The 19020-nt window shown below is 36.2% G+C and overlaps 1 protein-coding gene across 2 annotated transcripts in view; it reads left to right on the plus strand.

Moving 5' to 3' along the window:
• Nucleotides 1–18544, plus strand: part of LOC134648082 (uncharacterized) — a 30365-nt gene extending 11821 nt beyond the window's left edge. Inside the window, exons 4-9 of one of the 2 annotated variants that reach the window (XM_063502534.1) lie at nucleotides 755–1069; nucleotides 2721–2861; nucleotides 8168–8381; nucleotides 17046–17135; nucleotides 17524–17576; nucleotides 18324–18544. In XM_063502534.1, the coding sequence (XP_063358604.1) occupies nucleotides 755–1069; nucleotides 2721–2861; nucleotides 8168–8381; nucleotides 17046–17135; nucleotides 17524–17564 (801 nt within the window). In that variant the 3' untranslated portion in view covers nucleotides 17565–17576; nucleotides 18324–18544. The remainder of the gene's footprint in view (nucleotides 1–754; nucleotides 1070–2720; nucleotides 2862–8167; nucleotides 8382–17045; nucleotides 17136–17523; nucleotides 17577–18323) is intronic. The other variant, XM_063502533.1, reaches the window with a different exon arrangement.
• The last annotated feature ends 476 nt before the right edge of the window (nucleotides 18545–19020 follow it).

A 19020-nucleotide genomic window follows, 5' to 3' on the forward strand; every position in this document is an offset into this window, starting at 1 on the left:
TATTGGCAAGAGCGCATTGTGTAGTACGGTGCGTACATTACGACTGGTATCTCTTAAATCACATCATTTTTATATACAGTACAGAAATACTAACCTTATCTTGAGTACGACAAGGTTGCTTTTGTAGTAATTTAAATTTGTGAGATAGGAGTTAGAAACAGTATCTGTGGCATTATTTTCTCATATGCGACGTACGCGCCGGTGGCCGGTAGAATGGCAAGCGCAGTTGAATAAACTAACTGTCGGGAAAACCGTTACAAATGCATTCTCTTATTAAAGTCGGTTTTAGAACACTTAATAATAATTTCACCATGAAATCATATATGCACGTCGATAAGCTTTAAGCGGTATTAGTTTGTTTGGATACGGTGTTTATTAGCGCTTATATTTAGTGAAAGTTAAAAGGCGTTCTGGTCTTGCGCCATTGCGTTGCAACCACCTTCTCACTCTACTTGGTAGATTGAAAAATTCTGCTCCAGTTAATCCCACTTCTCAATAGTGATCACATATCACTTGACCTAAATTGTCTGCGAAAGCCAGAGAAAGGCGATAACCGCAATTGATACAAATACGTTAATAACACTCGTACTCTTTTAAAATAATGCGAGAATATAATACGTCGACGTCGGTTTCCAGTATCGTTATCTTTACGGGTATAATTGTGGAACGAAGTGAATGACCAGCGTACATTATTGACAATGCTATTCAGTTATTTTTAACAGTATGCAAATCACTCTTGTGTGTTTTTTTGCAGGAGAAACAATTAGAATTAGGCGATAGATTAGACTTATCAAGCTACCTGCTAGAACCAGTGCAAAGGATACCCAGGTACAAGTTGTTCATCGATGACCTCGTGAAGACGTATACTAATTACGAGAATGAAAGAAGCGAGTCGGATTCGAATATTTCGAAGCTGAGTGTGGACAGCGACGAGACGGGCGGGAGCAACGGCGAATCGGAGGGCGAGGAGTCGCCGCTCGAGAGCCTGAAGCTGACGAAGGCTATGATCGAGTGCGTGCTCACCGCCGTCGACGGCATCATGGCGCTCGAGAACATCAGGGACTGCCCGGTGAGTCACCTCACGTTTCCTCATAATACCCATCCTATCATGCTTGGGTACAAACTGTTCATTGAAATCGCATACGAATATTAGCACACTTTATGTAAGTACCTACTAAGTGCCTGTGCCAATTCCTGGAATTAGGTTGCCGAGCGGAACCCAGGCTCGTAATTAAGCTATAGCAAAATGCTGGGATAACGTTAGAAAGTGCTATACGTATCTATTTTGGAAATGTGTATTAAGTACTACACCTAAATTCTCATTCACATTGACTCCATTCATTTAGACCCTGTATTTTTATGAATAGATTATTACAAATCTGAAAAGTCCAAGAATAACAAATTAAAAGAAGTACTTTTAGCATTTTGTAACTTTGCTCTGACTTGTTGTATAATCGTTTAAGCAAAAAATACTGTCTTTAAATATCTGACGGTAAAGTTGTTACGCTAGAAAGCGGCCTTTTAAACGTAAAGTAAACAATCCCAACTTCACAAGATTCGATAGGCATCTTAACATGTTGATTACTTTATCGTATAATCCTCTGAGCCATATATTTACTTTTACTTAGCGCCGTTCTCACAGAGTTCCACTTAGTTTCTATTAGCTTAATTAGCAGCTGAAATTATGTCGAAGGAATTTTAATGGAAGGGGACAATTTAGGCCGTACAGATATAACGATATTCTAAACGATATTCAACGCGTTGTGGTTACATGTTGTAGGTATACTTTCTTTAGATACACACGTTAAGTATACATAGCTTATCTTGTTATTGTTTACATATTTACTAGTAATAAAAACAACGTGCACCTCGGAGCACATGTCGCCTACTAGACCTGGAAAGAGTGGAAAGCGTAAGTAAGCTAAACCTGCTTGAGAAAAGTGTAATGTCACAGTCACTGGAATGACTGACTATTAAGTACCTATCAGCTGTCATAAGTGGTATCCAGACGGGACTGATCAAATCAGTTGATTCGATCAGAAATGAAATTGGCGTCAATCTCCAATTTTCGATTTATGGTGATATTAGAGCCCTCTAAATTGAAAAAATGCCCCTAAACGAAAATACTGGCCTCACAAATAGGTATTCTTGCGTCTGCACCTCATTTTATCGGTAATATCGGTCATTATCGGCGGTTGAATTCGGCGAGCCAAATTGGTATTTGCGTCCGCACCTCCTGATTCAATCGGGCAAAAATTGACTAATCTGGATACGCCTATATTCTTATAAGATTACATTAATTTCTAATGGGTATACTTAACGCTATCTTAGCGGAACACTTAACTACCTACTATAGTCCACCGGTTCCCATGTCAGTGGAAGTAATAAGTCTTTGTAAACAAACAAATTAGGTGTGCAAACATTACGTAAATTTACATATATGAAAGTGCGAATTAGTTCGTAAACAAATGTGTAAAATGTGTTTTAGATATACCGTAGAGTTTGAGAGTATGTTTCTGAAAATATATTATGTTTTCATTTTACTTCTAAAGCATAGATAATTAGAGGCTTGTAAAAAATACGTTTCATAATAATAATAAATGCGATGGTTATTGACAGGATATCACAAAAACGCACAATCGAATGCCTTTAAAACATTCGTGGTGCCGTTATTTTCAGCTTGATGCCTGTTTTTAAATATGACTTATTGTATGTTGCAGCCTCAGATAAACCTCATGAACCAGGGCCGGTTGCTGCGGCAGCAGGAGTTCTACGCTATGGACAGCGCGCGTCGACGGCGCCAGCTTATGCGGATATTCCTCTTCGACAAACTAGTGCTGCTCACTCTAGTCTACCGCAAGGTTAGTATTTACTCAAATCGGTTCATTCTTTATATTGTGTTAGGCACAGAACATATTAAAGAGGTTAGAACGGCTATCGCGCGCAGTTAGTATCGGAACCGGTGTCGCCGCTCATTCCTCTCCACATTTCCACATTTCTCGCGCAACGGTAGTAAAAACTTGTGTGCCTGGCCTGGTGAATGGATACGCCTCCTTTAGACAGATTTGATGTCTGGCTTCTTAATCAACGTTATTGTGGCGCAAAAGGCATGTTTACGTTTTTCGGTCAGCGCGGGCGAGTACTAGCATGCGAGCGTTTGCTCATAACCGGCGGCGACACGTACCCTGCTCGCATCGCCATTCTACTTGTTCTGTGGTGTTAGGGATCTTATTCATAAAACTGAGCAACTTCTTAAATCCTCTAAAATGTCAAAACGACCGATAGGGACAAACGACTATCAAAGTTTTGTTAAATTTGACCAACAGCTGACAGACAGTTTGATGTAACCGAACTATGGGTAATCCAGTAAAATGTAACGAACCAAAATTACTTCGGTATGGAGTTTGTGATATTGCGTTTTGACTACCAACACATAACACATATTTGGCCAGGTGACCTAGATATCTCATGAAGGCTCCTCGTCGGTAAACGGCATGTGCAATGTGTTTTGTTTCCTATCAAATGTAGGTAAATCGACTACTATTTTCAATTTGTCGTGGTGATACATCATAAAAGACAGAATCGGAATTAAAAGTTTATCTATCATTAATTATATTAAATTTCTTGAATAATTATATTATCTGAATGATTTATCTACTTAGTAAATTTATTTATTTACCTATTCATATGAATTTTATTATAAGTATACAATTAAAGTATTTTTTGTTTGACGCAAACTAACCAGTAATTCAGATACGATTTCCAATTCTTACGTAGAAAGGTAGGTATCGCGGAATATTACCTGCAGGCGCTTTTAAGTGACGACAAGGCTTTAGACCGGTTCCTATCTCGTCCGTATGCGTCTTACAACTACTTACGACGTCACTGATAAATACAAAGAAATATACATTGGGCGGTGCCTGTGTCGCTTGAGAAATATAGGTATATAGGTACCGGCTATTTCGGGTTTGACTCTAAAAGTAAATTTATACCTACAATAGACGTGTCAATATGTACGTGAAATCAGGTTATCCAAATTCAAACTCAATAACGAATGCATGACATCTTTAGGTACTTACTTATAGACTCATATTACAACGTACTCGTATTTATGTTTTTGGTGCTCGGATAAGTATATAATAAAAAAAATTAGTAACAATTAACTATTTAACTTGTTTTACTTTGCTTTTATTTTAGTTTTAAGTTTTAATATTTAGTTTGATATGGGTGTACTATCTACTGTACGTGATGCCTGAAAATAAAACTTTATTTATTTTTATTTATTTATTTTATTTTATTTATTTTTATAAGACTTGCATTAATAATAATAAGTAATCACGTAGCTCAATCAATCAATCAATACCATTATAAAGCCGTTTTCTCTCGTAAGGATGACTCATTCACTATGAATCACAATGTTTATCAACATAATAAAAATAAGAACTTATAATAATTTATTCCTACATGTCGGGTGGTAGTGATAGCATTATCACACATTGACAAAGGTTAATTTTATTCTACAAAATATATTCAAATAGCCTCGTAGATCAAATAAATAATGACAAAGTATACACGCTAGACTGACTGCATTAGGTATTTAAGTATGCATCTAATCAATTTCACTCAATCGTAATATCTAGAACAAGTAAAATTATCGTGGCCCGACAATTGATACTGATAACTTTTACTTAAAATACTATTAAGGACTTTTATACATAGTGTATGTTAAGACGCGGCATAAAGCCAGGAAATTAGAAGGAAAAAAATGACTGGTGTAGTGATTTGTTTTCTATGAGTAGTGAGCGTGCACAAAGTTTATTTTATGACCTCCTCAATTAATATGAGTATTTGAGTACCTATGTATGCTCTTTTGTAATCTAATCTGTAGGTACTGATGATATCGTAGTTCATTTAATTAAGTACTCTCAAATTCGACGAATTAAATATATTCCCATGATATTTATCAACGTCACGATGATTGATTACAGTTCTGGATAGGACTTTTAAAAAGGTATAGATAACTATTGAAACTACACATTATGTAAACCCCTATATGAAAGTAAAGAATAAAATCATTCTTGAAAATAAATGTACATGTTCGTATGTTATAAATAAATTATAATACAAAGTATATTTAAGTAGGTAACTCACTTTTCATTTTATTTGGCTAGGTATATTGTATATTCAATGATTTATAACTCAAGATAGGTTATAGGCGTTCCAAAATTTAAGCGCTTAACTTGTGACAAATTGGACAAGTTGCCTTTAGACGCGGTTGGACAAGCGATAAATGTGCACGTGCTAACGATCTCCCGCACACCGAAAGAGAAAGACAACCTTATGTTTAACAACGAGTGTGACAAAGATGGATGGAATGAGAAAATTAATCAAAAATAACAGATTTCTTCGTAGGCACAGAAATAAATATGGAAGTATTTTTTGTGCTCCTCAAGTACAGTATAACCTATCTATGGTTATATAATATCATTGGATATATTGTTTAATTATGTAACCGAAATTAAAAACCGAACATATTGCAAGCCAGCCGTCGTGCATACTTCATAACATATTTAGTGCTCGCTGCAGTTCCGATCCCTACTTAGTGGCGGGCGGACTAAGGCTTGTATGAGCAAGTTCTACTTAAATTGGCAGCGTTATGAAATATTGAGCAGTTATGACAATAGATGACGTAAAGACGCCGGCCGCCCGGCGCTATGGCGACGACACTGATATGCGCGACCACCACATGTATACCTACAGGTACAGTCAGTTTCAATAGTAACGGATGAAATAACGCACTAAATGTATCTGCCACCCTCGAATACTTTTCCAAACAGAGATATTTATTTCTGTAGTTCGCGTTAAAAAGTATTTTCCACTGTCCTATTAGACCGTGACATAATTATATATCTCGCTGTGTTAAGCTGTTAGAGAACAGGGGGCCGATTTTTGAATTTCGACCACTCGATTTCGTGTATTTCGTTAAATAATATCTCCACTAAGTACTGGGCATTTAAATTCTACTAATAGAATTGAAATCGAGTGGTCAATACCAATAGATTCCAAATTACGATCGCGCGTAGTCGGTGGAAAACGGCGAAATGCTAATTTTTGAAATACGAGCGATCGAAATTTGGAATCTATTGGCATTGACCACTCGATTTCAATTCTATTAGTACATTTTAAATACCTAGTAGTGGAGATATTATTTAACGAAATACACGAAATCGAGTGGTCGAAATTCAAAAATCGGCCCCAGTAGATACCTACTTTTGACGCGTAGTCTGATCCGCTGATTTAGATGCTGACCTACCTACCAATAACGTTACTTTTTTTTAAATATGTAAACAAGGATTCTTTTTAATAGCGGTTTGTAGGTACCTATTCATGTGTTTGTTGGGTAGATTTGCAACTTGGATGACCCTAAAGGAGCTCTTGAGCGTTGGCTCATAACTATCATAAGTTATAAGTATCACCAGTTTTTTAAATAGGTATTTTAAAAACGAAGATAGTATACCAACGAAAGTAGAAACTGTGATGATGCTGCATTTAGTTGCAGTGTCAGACACAAATTCAATTCCTTTAATTTTTAACACAAATTTTAAACATATAATTTACTTAGATATATAAACATTGTGCAATATGTCATGCGATAAACTTAAATTCTTGGTAATGTGTGCTGTGTACCTTGTTATCTTCTATGTACCTATTGACAAGACCTATTAGTTAAACATAATATCTCGTCTCAATATGGCAGTAACTTTAGAATAACAATATTTACATCGATCGATTTATATGAGTCACAAAACAATTAACCTAAGATACCAACGATTTCTATATTATTATTATATTTATTGCTATGCTATGGCTTAGTCAAAGTTTGTGTAAGGTTTGTGAAGTACTATTAAACTGCATTCATTGAAATTATGTTTATGAATGTTGCTTGCATTACCGAATGACTAAGTACGCCAAGTAGTTACCTACTTAATGCAGGCTGATAAAGCTAAGTCAACAATTAATGAATGAAACAATGGTACATTACAATACTGGAATGATAAAGAGTTTTTGTGTTTAATGTCAGCCCCTGGTCGTTAATGGCCGAGTAACCTTGTCGGGAGCGACTAATATATCACGCATCGGTGATTACGAATGTTTGGTGATAGAGCACACACGAGTATCGTGTGTTATCGACGCCTTTACGTATTTGACCGAACCACATTTAGTTTATTACTTATACTGACCAATGTTAATCCGGTGTGTACCATTGACACAGACGAGTCCAGTACACGGACCAATTTTCAAACGAGAACGTAACGTTTTGTAATTAAATAGAATTTGTATATACATATTAATTCGTGCATATTAATGCAAAATGAATTAAATAGATATTCATATTTATTAATATGAACAAGCTAATTGATACTAACTATAGGTACGAGCGGAAGAACTATTAACATTCTTGTATTAATGTAATGAATATTTTTATTATGAATAAGAATCAGTGCATTTTTAGGGTTCCGTACCCAAAGGGTAAAAACGGGACCCTATTACTAAGACTCCGCTGTCCGTCCGTCCGTCCGTCCGTCCGTCCGTCCGTCCGTCTGTCACCAGGCTGTATCTCACGAACCGTGATAGCTAGAGTGTTGAAATTTTCACAGATGATGTATTTCTGTTGCCGCTATAACAACAAATACTAAAAACAGAATAAAATAAAGATTTAAGTGGGGCTCCCATACAACAAACGTAATTTTTGGCCGAAGTTAAGCAACGTCGGGCGCGGTCAGTACTTGGATGGCTGACCGTTTTTTGTCTTGTTTTGCTCTATTTTTTGTTGATGGTGCGGAACCCTCCGTGCGCGAGTCCGACTCGCACTTGGCCGGTTTTTAAAACAGTCATGGCGTACAATCTTGCATAAATATACTATGATACTTCGATATACAGACGTGAATATTTTGTTAAAATATAAATAATACTACATTCAAACTTTCGTCAATAGTCAGTTAAAACCTATCATGGTACCTAGAAGTTTTGTAAACCGCACTCAAATCGGAGCATCCGTATGGTAGTTCTCATGCCTCACATATTAGAAACACTATAGGTTTTTTTTTGTATTTTGTGTTTTACGAAACGATGCGTTTTGTCCTAATAGTTGGTATGTTTTTTACAGCAACCGACAGTGGAGTTCTTCTTCTACAAAGACCATATTCCTGTGGACGATCTCGGCATCACGGCGAAAGAAGTAGACCAGTATAAATTTACTATTTGGTACAAGAAACGGAATATGAAGTCCTACAAGTTGGAGACCAGGGACCCGGCCGTGCGGAGCGCCTGGGTCGAGGAGATCACGTCGCTTCTGTGGGAACAGGCTATGCAAAAGAAAGGTGAGATCGCATCATTAAATAATTCATCTACGTGTAACTATACACCGTGTTTTTTTTATTTCCGTTAATTTCAAGAGTGCATTCCTGAGCTTAAGGGGACGGTATATGACGTTTTCGATTTAGAGCTCACTTTGTGCAATCAATTTGTTCAAGAAATGTTTAATAACTGCATTAAATTATACGTAAATTTGTTCACGAAGAAGCCGTGTACCGGCTCTTCACGGCATAATATTTTTTATTTGCTGTAATTCTCTACAAATCGACACTAAAAGTATCCAAAAATCAAAATATGGAGTTCCGTTTGAGCAACACGCATTACAGTTTTGCCTTTAACAGTAATTGAGTTGTTGTGTGATTTTGAAAGCTAGATAACTAAACTAGCAAATTATTATCTACTTATATTTTTACTCACAAATATAACACAGAAATTCAATCCCAAATGTAAACTTTCGTACAATTTCCATACATTGACGACATCACTCACAATTCTTCTTCGAGTCAGATGGCCGCTGGCCTTGGATCGAAGCAGACGTGTACGTCGTCGTAGCTCGTTTTTGTCATTATTTAGACATTTCATCATATACGCATACGAAAATGTATACCAGTAGATAAATTGTATTTCAAAAAATAGGGTAAATAAATTTATTTAAAATTTGATTTGTTGTTATTTACAGGTCGTAACGATCGAAAACAGCAGTAAACTATCCTAAAACAATACGATTACAATTGAATTTAAGTAACTTGTTCCTTCAAAACCCGCTTAAAATGAAAAAAGTTTAAAGACTCGTTTTACTGATTGGGATTGATTTTCATTATGCTGGTATCAATTTTGCGTCATTAAAAAAAAGTATATGACTTCTGTACGTCAATGACATTTGATGTCAATTGTAATCTTGTATTTACGTTAGAGAATATTATATATTCATTTAAATAATACTTACCTATTAATACGAAGCGTAATTCGTTTAATACCTGAAAGTCTTAGTGTCTACACCTACTTTGTTGCCGTTCGTTCCGTCTATATGTGTGCGATTACGTGCTGTTCTCAATAATCAAGAAACAAGCCATAATCTTCAAGAATAAAATAACAGCAAGACCAGCATTTAGTACTAACTAGTTTTTGCTGATTTGGAGACAAGAGACAGCTTACAGCTATGAAACACAGCTTACAGCTTACAGGCTAATACCGCTGCGGTCTGGTTATTGTTATGTGTATATATCGAGTATTATATAAATTTACTATAAAATAACAATGTTTTATTTCAATGACATTATGTGCGTAGGTATGTATGTTTCGGTGATTATAAGAATTTTGTCCACACAATAATTGTGCAAAGCAGAGACTGCATCATGCTTTCTTTACGGTATAAGCGGTATGGTTCGTTTTAAAGGTAAAATTATACCGGTTGAAATACAAAGTACGGTACCGGTATAAAATTACAGCAGGGACAACCATTTTTATAGGTGTACAGTCAGCTGCAGAGAAAAGGTACGACCAGATAGATAATTGTATGCAGGGGTGGTACCTTTTCTCTGCAGCTAGCTGTACCTAAACCATCATTGACCGAGCGTTGGCGAAGGTCTCCGTTTCAACTTGGGCAAAAATGCTTTCGTATGTCCGAATTCTTCTCCTTTGCATATCACATTTCTCAACTGATTCTCGTGAAAATTCGGTAGTCCGATATAATTATTCGGTTTCTTTTTTTTTGAACAATTTAAAATAGGCAGAAATAGTCATAAAGGACTTAAGCGCCAGTAGGGTCTGTGACACTTAAGACCACTGCGATTATTAGGTACTTACTGGCCCCTATTTCACCACGACCACGGTGACAGGTGCGACAGTTGTCGACATCACTGTTGCTGACGTCACAGGCCTCCATAGGCTACGGTAACCGCTTACCATCGGACGGGCGATGTGCTTGTTTGCCACCAACATTTTAATAAATAAATAAACTCCATTATATTGCCACTAAAAAATTCTTATTTTGCGAAGCTAATGACAATTGTCACAAGAAACACGGCAACTGTATCGAAATTGCGACACAGAACTCATTTCCTGTCAAGACTTACCGAAAATTCTTTGAAAAATCTTGTGACAATTGTCACAAGATTTTTTCGCGAGAGAAATGTCTGTTTTATCCGATATAATAAAGTTTTTTTTTAATAATAGGTACAATGACGGTGGCAAACACGAATACGGCCCGCCCGATGGTAAGCGGTAACTGTATTATTAAATTGTACAACGGGACTTAATCGCGTATCTAAGTTTTAAGATTTACCTCCGACGTTTCGAGGACGGCGTTGTCCCCGTGGTCTCGGAGAAGACTGGCTTAAGTTGACATCAGCATCTTCTAACCGCGCGAGTTTTTCGAACTACCCGCACTTGGTCTTGTTTATCCGCTTGAACGTTTTGCGGTTCCGTTGTACAATTTAATAATGTGTAAAAATCGTGAAAGTTTAAATCAGTGTTAGCGGTAACTGTAGTCCATGGATGCCTATGGCGTCAATAACAGTGATGTTTTTGTCGTACCTGTCACCGTGGTGAAATAGGGGCCAGATTACGCCGCGCCGCGTGGAACGTGAGGTGCATTGGGGTAAATGCATACCATTCACTCGAGGAAAATAATCTCCCTTATAAGATCACTCGTGTGTCTGCCATTTTGTTAAAGCCAATTTTCACCGTAACTACTGGACTAGTTCAATTGAAATTTAGTACACATATGTCAAGTAAGGAAGTAGTAAGTCGGTGATCCGAAGATGAGTAACGTAAATAAATGAACTTTTAACTTTGCGGCGATTTTTGGTATCATGTGACATATCAGATATAATACATAACTATAAGTAGGTGAGCAAAAATGTACCATAACCTAACTCAGAATTGTATTACATAAATACATATACAAAAAATAGTTCAACGCCAAAAGATTAATGGAAGACCTATGTCCTATTATAGGTGAGTTGGTCTTAAACAAAAACGCAATAAAAATGTGTAACTGTGGAACCCATAGTGAATCCTACTCGTACATGATCGGTTTTTATATTATGTACCTATAAGATATTTTCTACTTTATACTTTATAAGTGTACCTACATAATATTTACTTATAAGCAGTTGTCACGTAAAATATTTGTAGATTTTTTTGGAAGTATGTGTCACATCATCATCATCTTCCTCGCGTTGTCCCGGCATTTTGACACGGCTCATGGGAGCCTGGGGTCCGCTTGGCAATTAATCCCATAAATTGGCGTGGGCACTAATTTTTATGAAAGCGACTGCCATCTGACCTTCCAACCCATAGGGGGTAAACTAGGCTCTTATTGGGATTAGTCCGGTTTTCTCACGATGTTTTCCTTCACCGAAAAGCGACTGGTAAATATCAAATGATATTTCGTACATAAGTTCCGAAAAACTCATTGGTACGAGCCGGAATTGCAATTCGCACGCTGTTACCGCTAGGCCTCCAGCGATTTTTTTGAAGTATGTATAGCACAAAAAAAATATTTAGAAATGTAACATTTAAGGTAGGTAATTAAAATACGGTATAAACATTATTGGAGAAGACTTGGAGGAAGTGTCATAGGGATCTACATTCGATGCGTGGAAAACAAGTTCTTTTGTCTAATTATAATCCATCGGCAATCACGCGAGCGCATAAAACGAAAATCATTTTTTTTTTCACTCCCTAAAACTCCCTTAACCTAATAACAGTAAAACAAAAAATAAAATATAGAGGGTTACCAACCAGCCAAAGAATTATAAGTAGATATATGCACTTATCCCAACGCACCTCACGTTCTACTCTGCACGGGGTTCATTGCCGCTCCTACCGCCGTAAGTAACTATCAACTCCTACATTATCAAGGCTACGATCGAAGATAATCGCTTCAGCACTGAAATAATACCGGTGGAATACCGGTATAATATTTTTTATTTTAATTGTATTAATTTAATAGTGAAACAAAAGGCGAATATACCACATAAAAGTAAATCGGTAAAGATATTAGGGGTACATTAGCCAACACTGTTTCCATATATTTTCAAATTTTATTTTGTCCGCCTTAATTAAATTTTGCACCCTGCCGGAACTTTATTTATTTAAATTCTCATTTAATTGATTTTGAGCCTTATGAAAAGTCGTATAGAGTAGTAAATAAAATTTTACATCTGACTTAATGACATCTGGTTTTATTCGGTTTAACTTTAGAAAACGCTTATCTCGACAAAGCCATAATGTAGAAAATTGTCAACAACCAAATGAATTATTAGAATTTAAATACGTCACGTGAAGCAAGATTCAATGTATTGTTTCTCTTTCTTCTTTCAATGGAACGCTTTTCCTAAAAGGAGGCCACTAAACTCAAAACGCTATCTTAAAAAAAAACTTGATGGGTCAGTGACCTGTCCCAGTAAAGTGAGGTAGTGTGCGTGAAGTGCGCTTGTGTGTGAAATGGGGTAAATTGACAGAATCTGAAAATTTACCCACCTCTACCGTCACCTTAAATCAAGTAACTTTCTCATAGACACCGATATTCTAATTAACTCCATTTCGGAGATAATCAATCATTTATTTTTTTGCTATAAGGCACACACTGTACCTTGCTTTGCGTGTACACTTGCTTTAGGGCCGGTTTACATATTAATTAGTGTTTAGAATGAGTTCATACATTTGCTACTAAACTTAAGTACAATCTCGGTCGATCGATGTTCGAAATGACATTGATGTGTCACAGATTTCAATTGTTTGGTTGAGTTAAATGTAATGCCCGTGTTACAACTACGCTATATGCTACATTTAATTAGTTTTTAAACATATTTTTTTTTGTAAAAAAAGCAAAAAAAAAAATTTTTTTTTTAAATTATCTATGCCATTTAGTTCTCTTAAACGTACTTAACCATACCCCGAAGTTAACGGAATTCAATAAAAACACGGTGTATGTACCTATATATTTTTATGAATGTCTTGTTATGATGTGATCGCTTAGCCAATTCGCATATTTTTTTGATTAAAAAAAACGACGATGATGATGATGATGACTAGGACATTCATTTGCTACTGTAACTCTTTATACCGACCAAGAAAAGGTAAAGTCCTATTTCTCTAATTATAATACCATGTATGTTGAAATTTTATCACATGGATTACTTTTATCTAATCTTTTTAATTTAATGTTTGGGAATTTTCACTTACTCACTCACAAAAAATGTAATATATTGATAATATTAAATAATGCAACATCGAGACTACCATATTAATAGACAAACAGTAGCAAGGTTAGTTGCCTATAAATAGTTTGTACTCTTCTGCGCGTTCCAAGGAAATTTCCGATGACTCTCGTCAAGAAAATATTGCTTTATAAAACTACTATATAACGAAATTAACTTAAAAGGAATATGATGAATAAGCACTTCAGTCCATAATACGTAGTATATGCATTATAAAAGATATACCTAGCGCAATCAACAGTGGATGAACACAGAAGGCATTATGCAGTACAATGGCGTGTCACACATACTCGCATCTACATATCTACAGCTCGGCGGCATCACGTCCGATAGTTATGCCACTCGAATCAAATTGTGAAGATGTTTGTACGGAATACTTGTCCTCAGGACTGTACCTCGTTAAACACTGCAGTGACTAGATACGAGTTCCGCGCGTGTGCCGGAATTATGTGTTGTCTTTGACTACCTACACGGCAAGTTCAACCAGATAGATATACCTTTATCTAATTCGCAAAACGTTGTCGGTACCGTGGGATATAATTTGAGCTTGAAATCCGGAATAGCTATACTAAATATGACATACGACGCTACACAAAATAGAAATTCGAATAAGTATAATAACAAAATATAACGGTCATTTAATGCAATATTATTCACAATAAAAGCTTTCAATAGAATTCGAGTCGACGGGGAGTTTAACTATGTAAGTACTAACTAAATGAAATCACAGTTACCTAATCACTACATATAGGTACTCTGTATATATCCATTTATTCGCGTAACTTACGAGGCAATGTTGTGAACCTCATCAAGAACTGCTTTCTAGTTTAAGCCAAAGTAATTACTCATAAAAGGGACTTGTTGAGTCCATCTGGCACGCAAGCCGGGAACTAATTCCCGCATAGTTATACGGACAAACTTTTTAATTGGTCGTCATCTGCTCCCGTGTTTGTACGTGACGGAAGAGTGCGAGCTTCTTTATCTTATATGACGCACTTAGAGGTCGACGACTGCATTTTTTATTGGGTCCCCTGGCGGGCTGCATGTGTGCATTTCTCGCCTGAGAACGGCGGGAACTCGGCACTCGTTGGCGTCCTTTTTGTTTTTTAAACAACCCATATGCATGTAAGATAGCTTTGTTTGCAACGTTTTTTCCTTGGTGTAAATGTGTAAATATTTAAACAGATAGGACAATTCGTGCTAGGTACCGCCGCATAATTTGTTTTGTAACAAATTTTAGAAGCATAGAAACGGTCAATATCTTATGGTTATTTTTATTACGCAAACCAGAGAAAGCATTATTTTAGTCGTTGTTCGCAAGTGCGACGCGTTATCGTCCCCTGATAGGATGAACACGAGAGCGCGGCGGAGGTGCTATCGCTTGAACTCTGACTGTTACAATGCCTATTTTTCGCGGAGATTGCTCCGATAAACGCAAAGTGGTGTTTAAATCTTTCTGGTAACGCGTTTCTTTGTTACCTCATAGCTGTTTAGTGACAAAGCCTGTTTTCTCAAATACTACATATTACAATAGGCTTTGTCTAATGCGAAATTCGGTTTGGAGATGCAGTTTTCAAGATTCGGTGTTACGGACGTTTTTTTAGTTTTACATATTCGCAAATATCGTAACGATTTTTTGACAATATTTTCTAGTTACGGATGTAGGATACCATTTTATCTAATAACTCGTATATTAGCAAAGTTGAATTCAATTTACGAATCACTGTCAATGATCGATAACAATCAGCATAATTAGAAATTTATTACATGAGTCATGTTGTCGAAATTAATAGTGCCACTTTCATTAGTGTTTATCTTTTGTTTAATCGCAATGTCGTCTGTTTTACATGCTTATTGTTCTTTCTATATAGGGCATAATTTGGTGAACTAGTGCCACAGACAAGACATCCTCTAGACTGAGCATAGTAACGCTACCCCCTCTGCCACTATATACGGTAGTTTTACTCCATCTTCGAGTCAAAGCTTCAGAATCCCGGGGATTCGCTCACCTCGTCCCCCGCACGCCCGTATTTTTGGCAGCATCGGTTTCATAAAATAATTGCTCTAAACTCCGTCTAGAGGATTCCTAGTCTGTAGTGTGCGCTGTCAGTGTTGCAGGCTTGTGTCCGTCACTGTAATGTCAGTTTATCAACAATAGGTTCCTGTATAAACTGCGGACGGAATCTTTTGCACCAACCCATCCACATACATGTTGGATTAATATTCATGACTAGCGTGTTGCTTGGGTCGACAGGAGCTGGCAACTTTTATCTAGAATCGGCTCGTGCAAAAACCGAATAATATTTTTATCCAAACAGCCTTGTTCATTTTTCTATGCGTATCGGTATCATCGCATAGAAACACGTTTGCAGAAAATTCCCAATCATTTCGGATGCAAGAGGATTTTTACTGGAAAGCTGTTATTTTTTCTCTATGTCATAAATATGTTCTAAGAAATGTATACGTATAAGGCGAGAGAGTTATTTGTGTCTTTATGTATTATACTTATTTATTATAAAGATATGAATACGACTGCTCAATTCATATTTTTAACAATGTTTTGACAGTTACTAGTATTCCAGTTATTCATTGATAAATTGATTATTTGGTAATATCTAAGTGTACGAATATTCCCATTACTCGTAAATTACTATTTTGTAACAAGATATCGACACAACACTTTCATAAGTGTCATCAACTGTAAGTCAGACTGTAAGTCATCAACTAATAAGAATAATGGATAACTGCAAAAGTAATTTGTTTGAATATCATGAACTAATCACAGATTAACAGGTGTATGTATGTAATGTTGGATGGCTTCGTGGAAGCTATTGTTGTTATCGTGTTATCAATGCGTTATCAGGGCTGAGCGGTAGGTGCGGACTGCGATAGCCTCGATCCTACACTCCACTTGACTAACTGTGAATACAAACTAAAAACACATTATCTTCACAATCAAAAGTCAAATTGTAGGTATATATAAAAAGGTAAGGTCAATGTGGTCTAATTTGTCTGCGGGAAAATCCGTACATAAGCAAATCCGCATTTTTTTTTCAACTGTTGGAAATAGAGCCCATCTGCTTTTGACTGCTGAAACTAAAAGCAATCGCTACGGAGTCGATGAATTGAACAATCGTGTACTATGGTTTAAAATAAAAATAGCACTCGTTTACGGAATTTCCCGCAGGTGGATTAAGCCGCACTGACCTTGCTTAAAGAAAGCAAATTACTTATAAAAATAAATGCCATTAAAGTCGCGTGAGTTGAGTTAACTTGTAAGTTGAACGTCATACACTGAAATTTTACAATCCAAGCTAAACGAGTTTTCACTGCTCGAGAGAATGTATGTTAAAAGTGTTAAAACTGATCAATATGACCGAGTCTAAAGTTCTTTTTGGTGAATTTAAATTGCTGAATAAATTGCTAAAATGTTGTCCACAGAACTACTCCTCCAGCAACGAAATAAAAGGATTTCAATGGTATCTATGAACAGTCAGGACTCAAACGAAGACGACAGAAATGATGACAAATGTAAGTTATCGAATCATTATTAACTATGAATGCTACACACTGTAATGATAATATACGCGTGTCATTTCATTATCCCTAGAATCCTAATCATTTATAGGGCTACGGTCTCGAATGTTTACATTGATGACGCAAATAAATAGCATATTTATTTAGGTGTCACGTTATGTTTGAATGGCATATCAAAAATGATGTGCTCATTCGAGGGCTAAGTACCTATCGACGATATGGACATTTCCCGATGTATCTAAATAGGCTTTCGATTAAATCGTCCACGAAATGCAATATTGATCCAATTGGAATTATTCTTGTTTATTATTTTATATTGAAATAAGTTGAAACTAATATTTACAAAAATATTTCTTTAAATATAGAATCATCTCTCCTCCAGGTCTATTAGATGGTTTCGTATACGTGAAGTTGCATCGATGAGTTGCTTTGTAGGTCAGTAATTTTATTAGGCACGCTTCCAATTATTTTCCAAAACTACTCTGGCTTTCGTTTTCCGTAAACAAGCTTCTTTTCATGGAATAATTTAATGGGTTGTGTTGGTTGTTTGTATTTGTTTCTTGTAAAAATTTCTTCATTTTCTAAAAGTCAAACTCTGGTAAATTGTAGCCCATGGTACTCGTATTCGTATGCCCTAGATTGTGATAGCTGTATCTATATTATTATGTATTATAAACAAAATCTGGGACCTCTTTTGTAATATACTAAACAACGAGTATGTTCTGAATCACGTAGTTACAATGTTTATGACTAACAAATGTTTAGATCTTTTAAAAAAATTGTTTTTGTTTTCTTTTACAATCTTCTGTATTAAATTTACATCTAAATTTGAGCTACCAATAGTAATCAATCTTGGTTATGTAAAAAATATTTAAAGATCAAGAAAGCAAGAAAGAAAAAGTGCAAAAAATACATTGTACAACAAATTATTATTATTTACTTCATGAAATGAACACAAATATCAAATAGGTACGTTTAGTTTAGATGCATAGCAGTTACGAAACGGAATAATCTATCACAAATGTTAGATGAGGATAGTATATTGCTACCTAGGCTATCCATGATATTGTTAGCGATACATATTTATTTAGGTACCCTTTTTTCCATTAACTTCTCGTTTATTGTTTTCTTATCTGAAATTATTCTATTAGATAATTTTTATTTTATTTTCTTCTATTTCAGACAATTCACTTCGCGGCGTGCCAGGTGAAGTTCGACGATCAAGTGATAAAAAAGTCCGAAGAACTACTTGGTACTGTGAATGAAAATTCCTATACTTTATTGAAACTTGGGTTCTCTTCTGTTTAACGCTGACATCCTTTCAAAGGGGAAAGTATTTATGAACTTCGTTTATTGTTTAAGAAGTATGACGTATTAAGTAGGTGGAATAATAAGTACTTATGTCACAGAATAAGTAATAGTATTATCATACAGAACGGACACGCACCGCCCCGCCCCGAATCGGATTACCTCACCCCGCGACTGTCGCTCTACTGAGAGCATGCCAGAAGTCCGTCAGATACACAATGACGCGTGTACAGACGTGCCGCGCACACATATAAACGCAAATCCTTTTTGATGTATGGCGTGTCCGCCCTGTGCTTATGTCACGAGTTGTTTTAGGCATGGGGTACATGAGAAGAGAAAGCGGTAGAATTTAGGTCTACCACTTATCTCAGGTTGTAGAAGGTTGCTTATATGTCACATACTCGTATTTATACTAAATATATATTAGAAATCAGCTTCATGCAGCGAAGCCTTCAACCTGTCCGTAGTTAACCATAACAACATCTTACCGATCGCCTCAGTTAAACGGTAGACCCGATTCTAACTAGTAAAGTAGTTATAACTAATCTATTCATATACAAACAATGGTGTT

The sequence above is a fragment of the Cydia amplana genome, chromosome 5, assembly GCF_948474715.1.
Source record: "Cydia amplana chromosome 5, ilCydAmpl1.1, whole genome shotgun sequence".
Taxonomy (NCBI): domain Eukaryota; kingdom Metazoa; phylum Arthropoda; class Insecta; order Lepidoptera; family Tortricidae; genus Cydia; species Cydia amplana.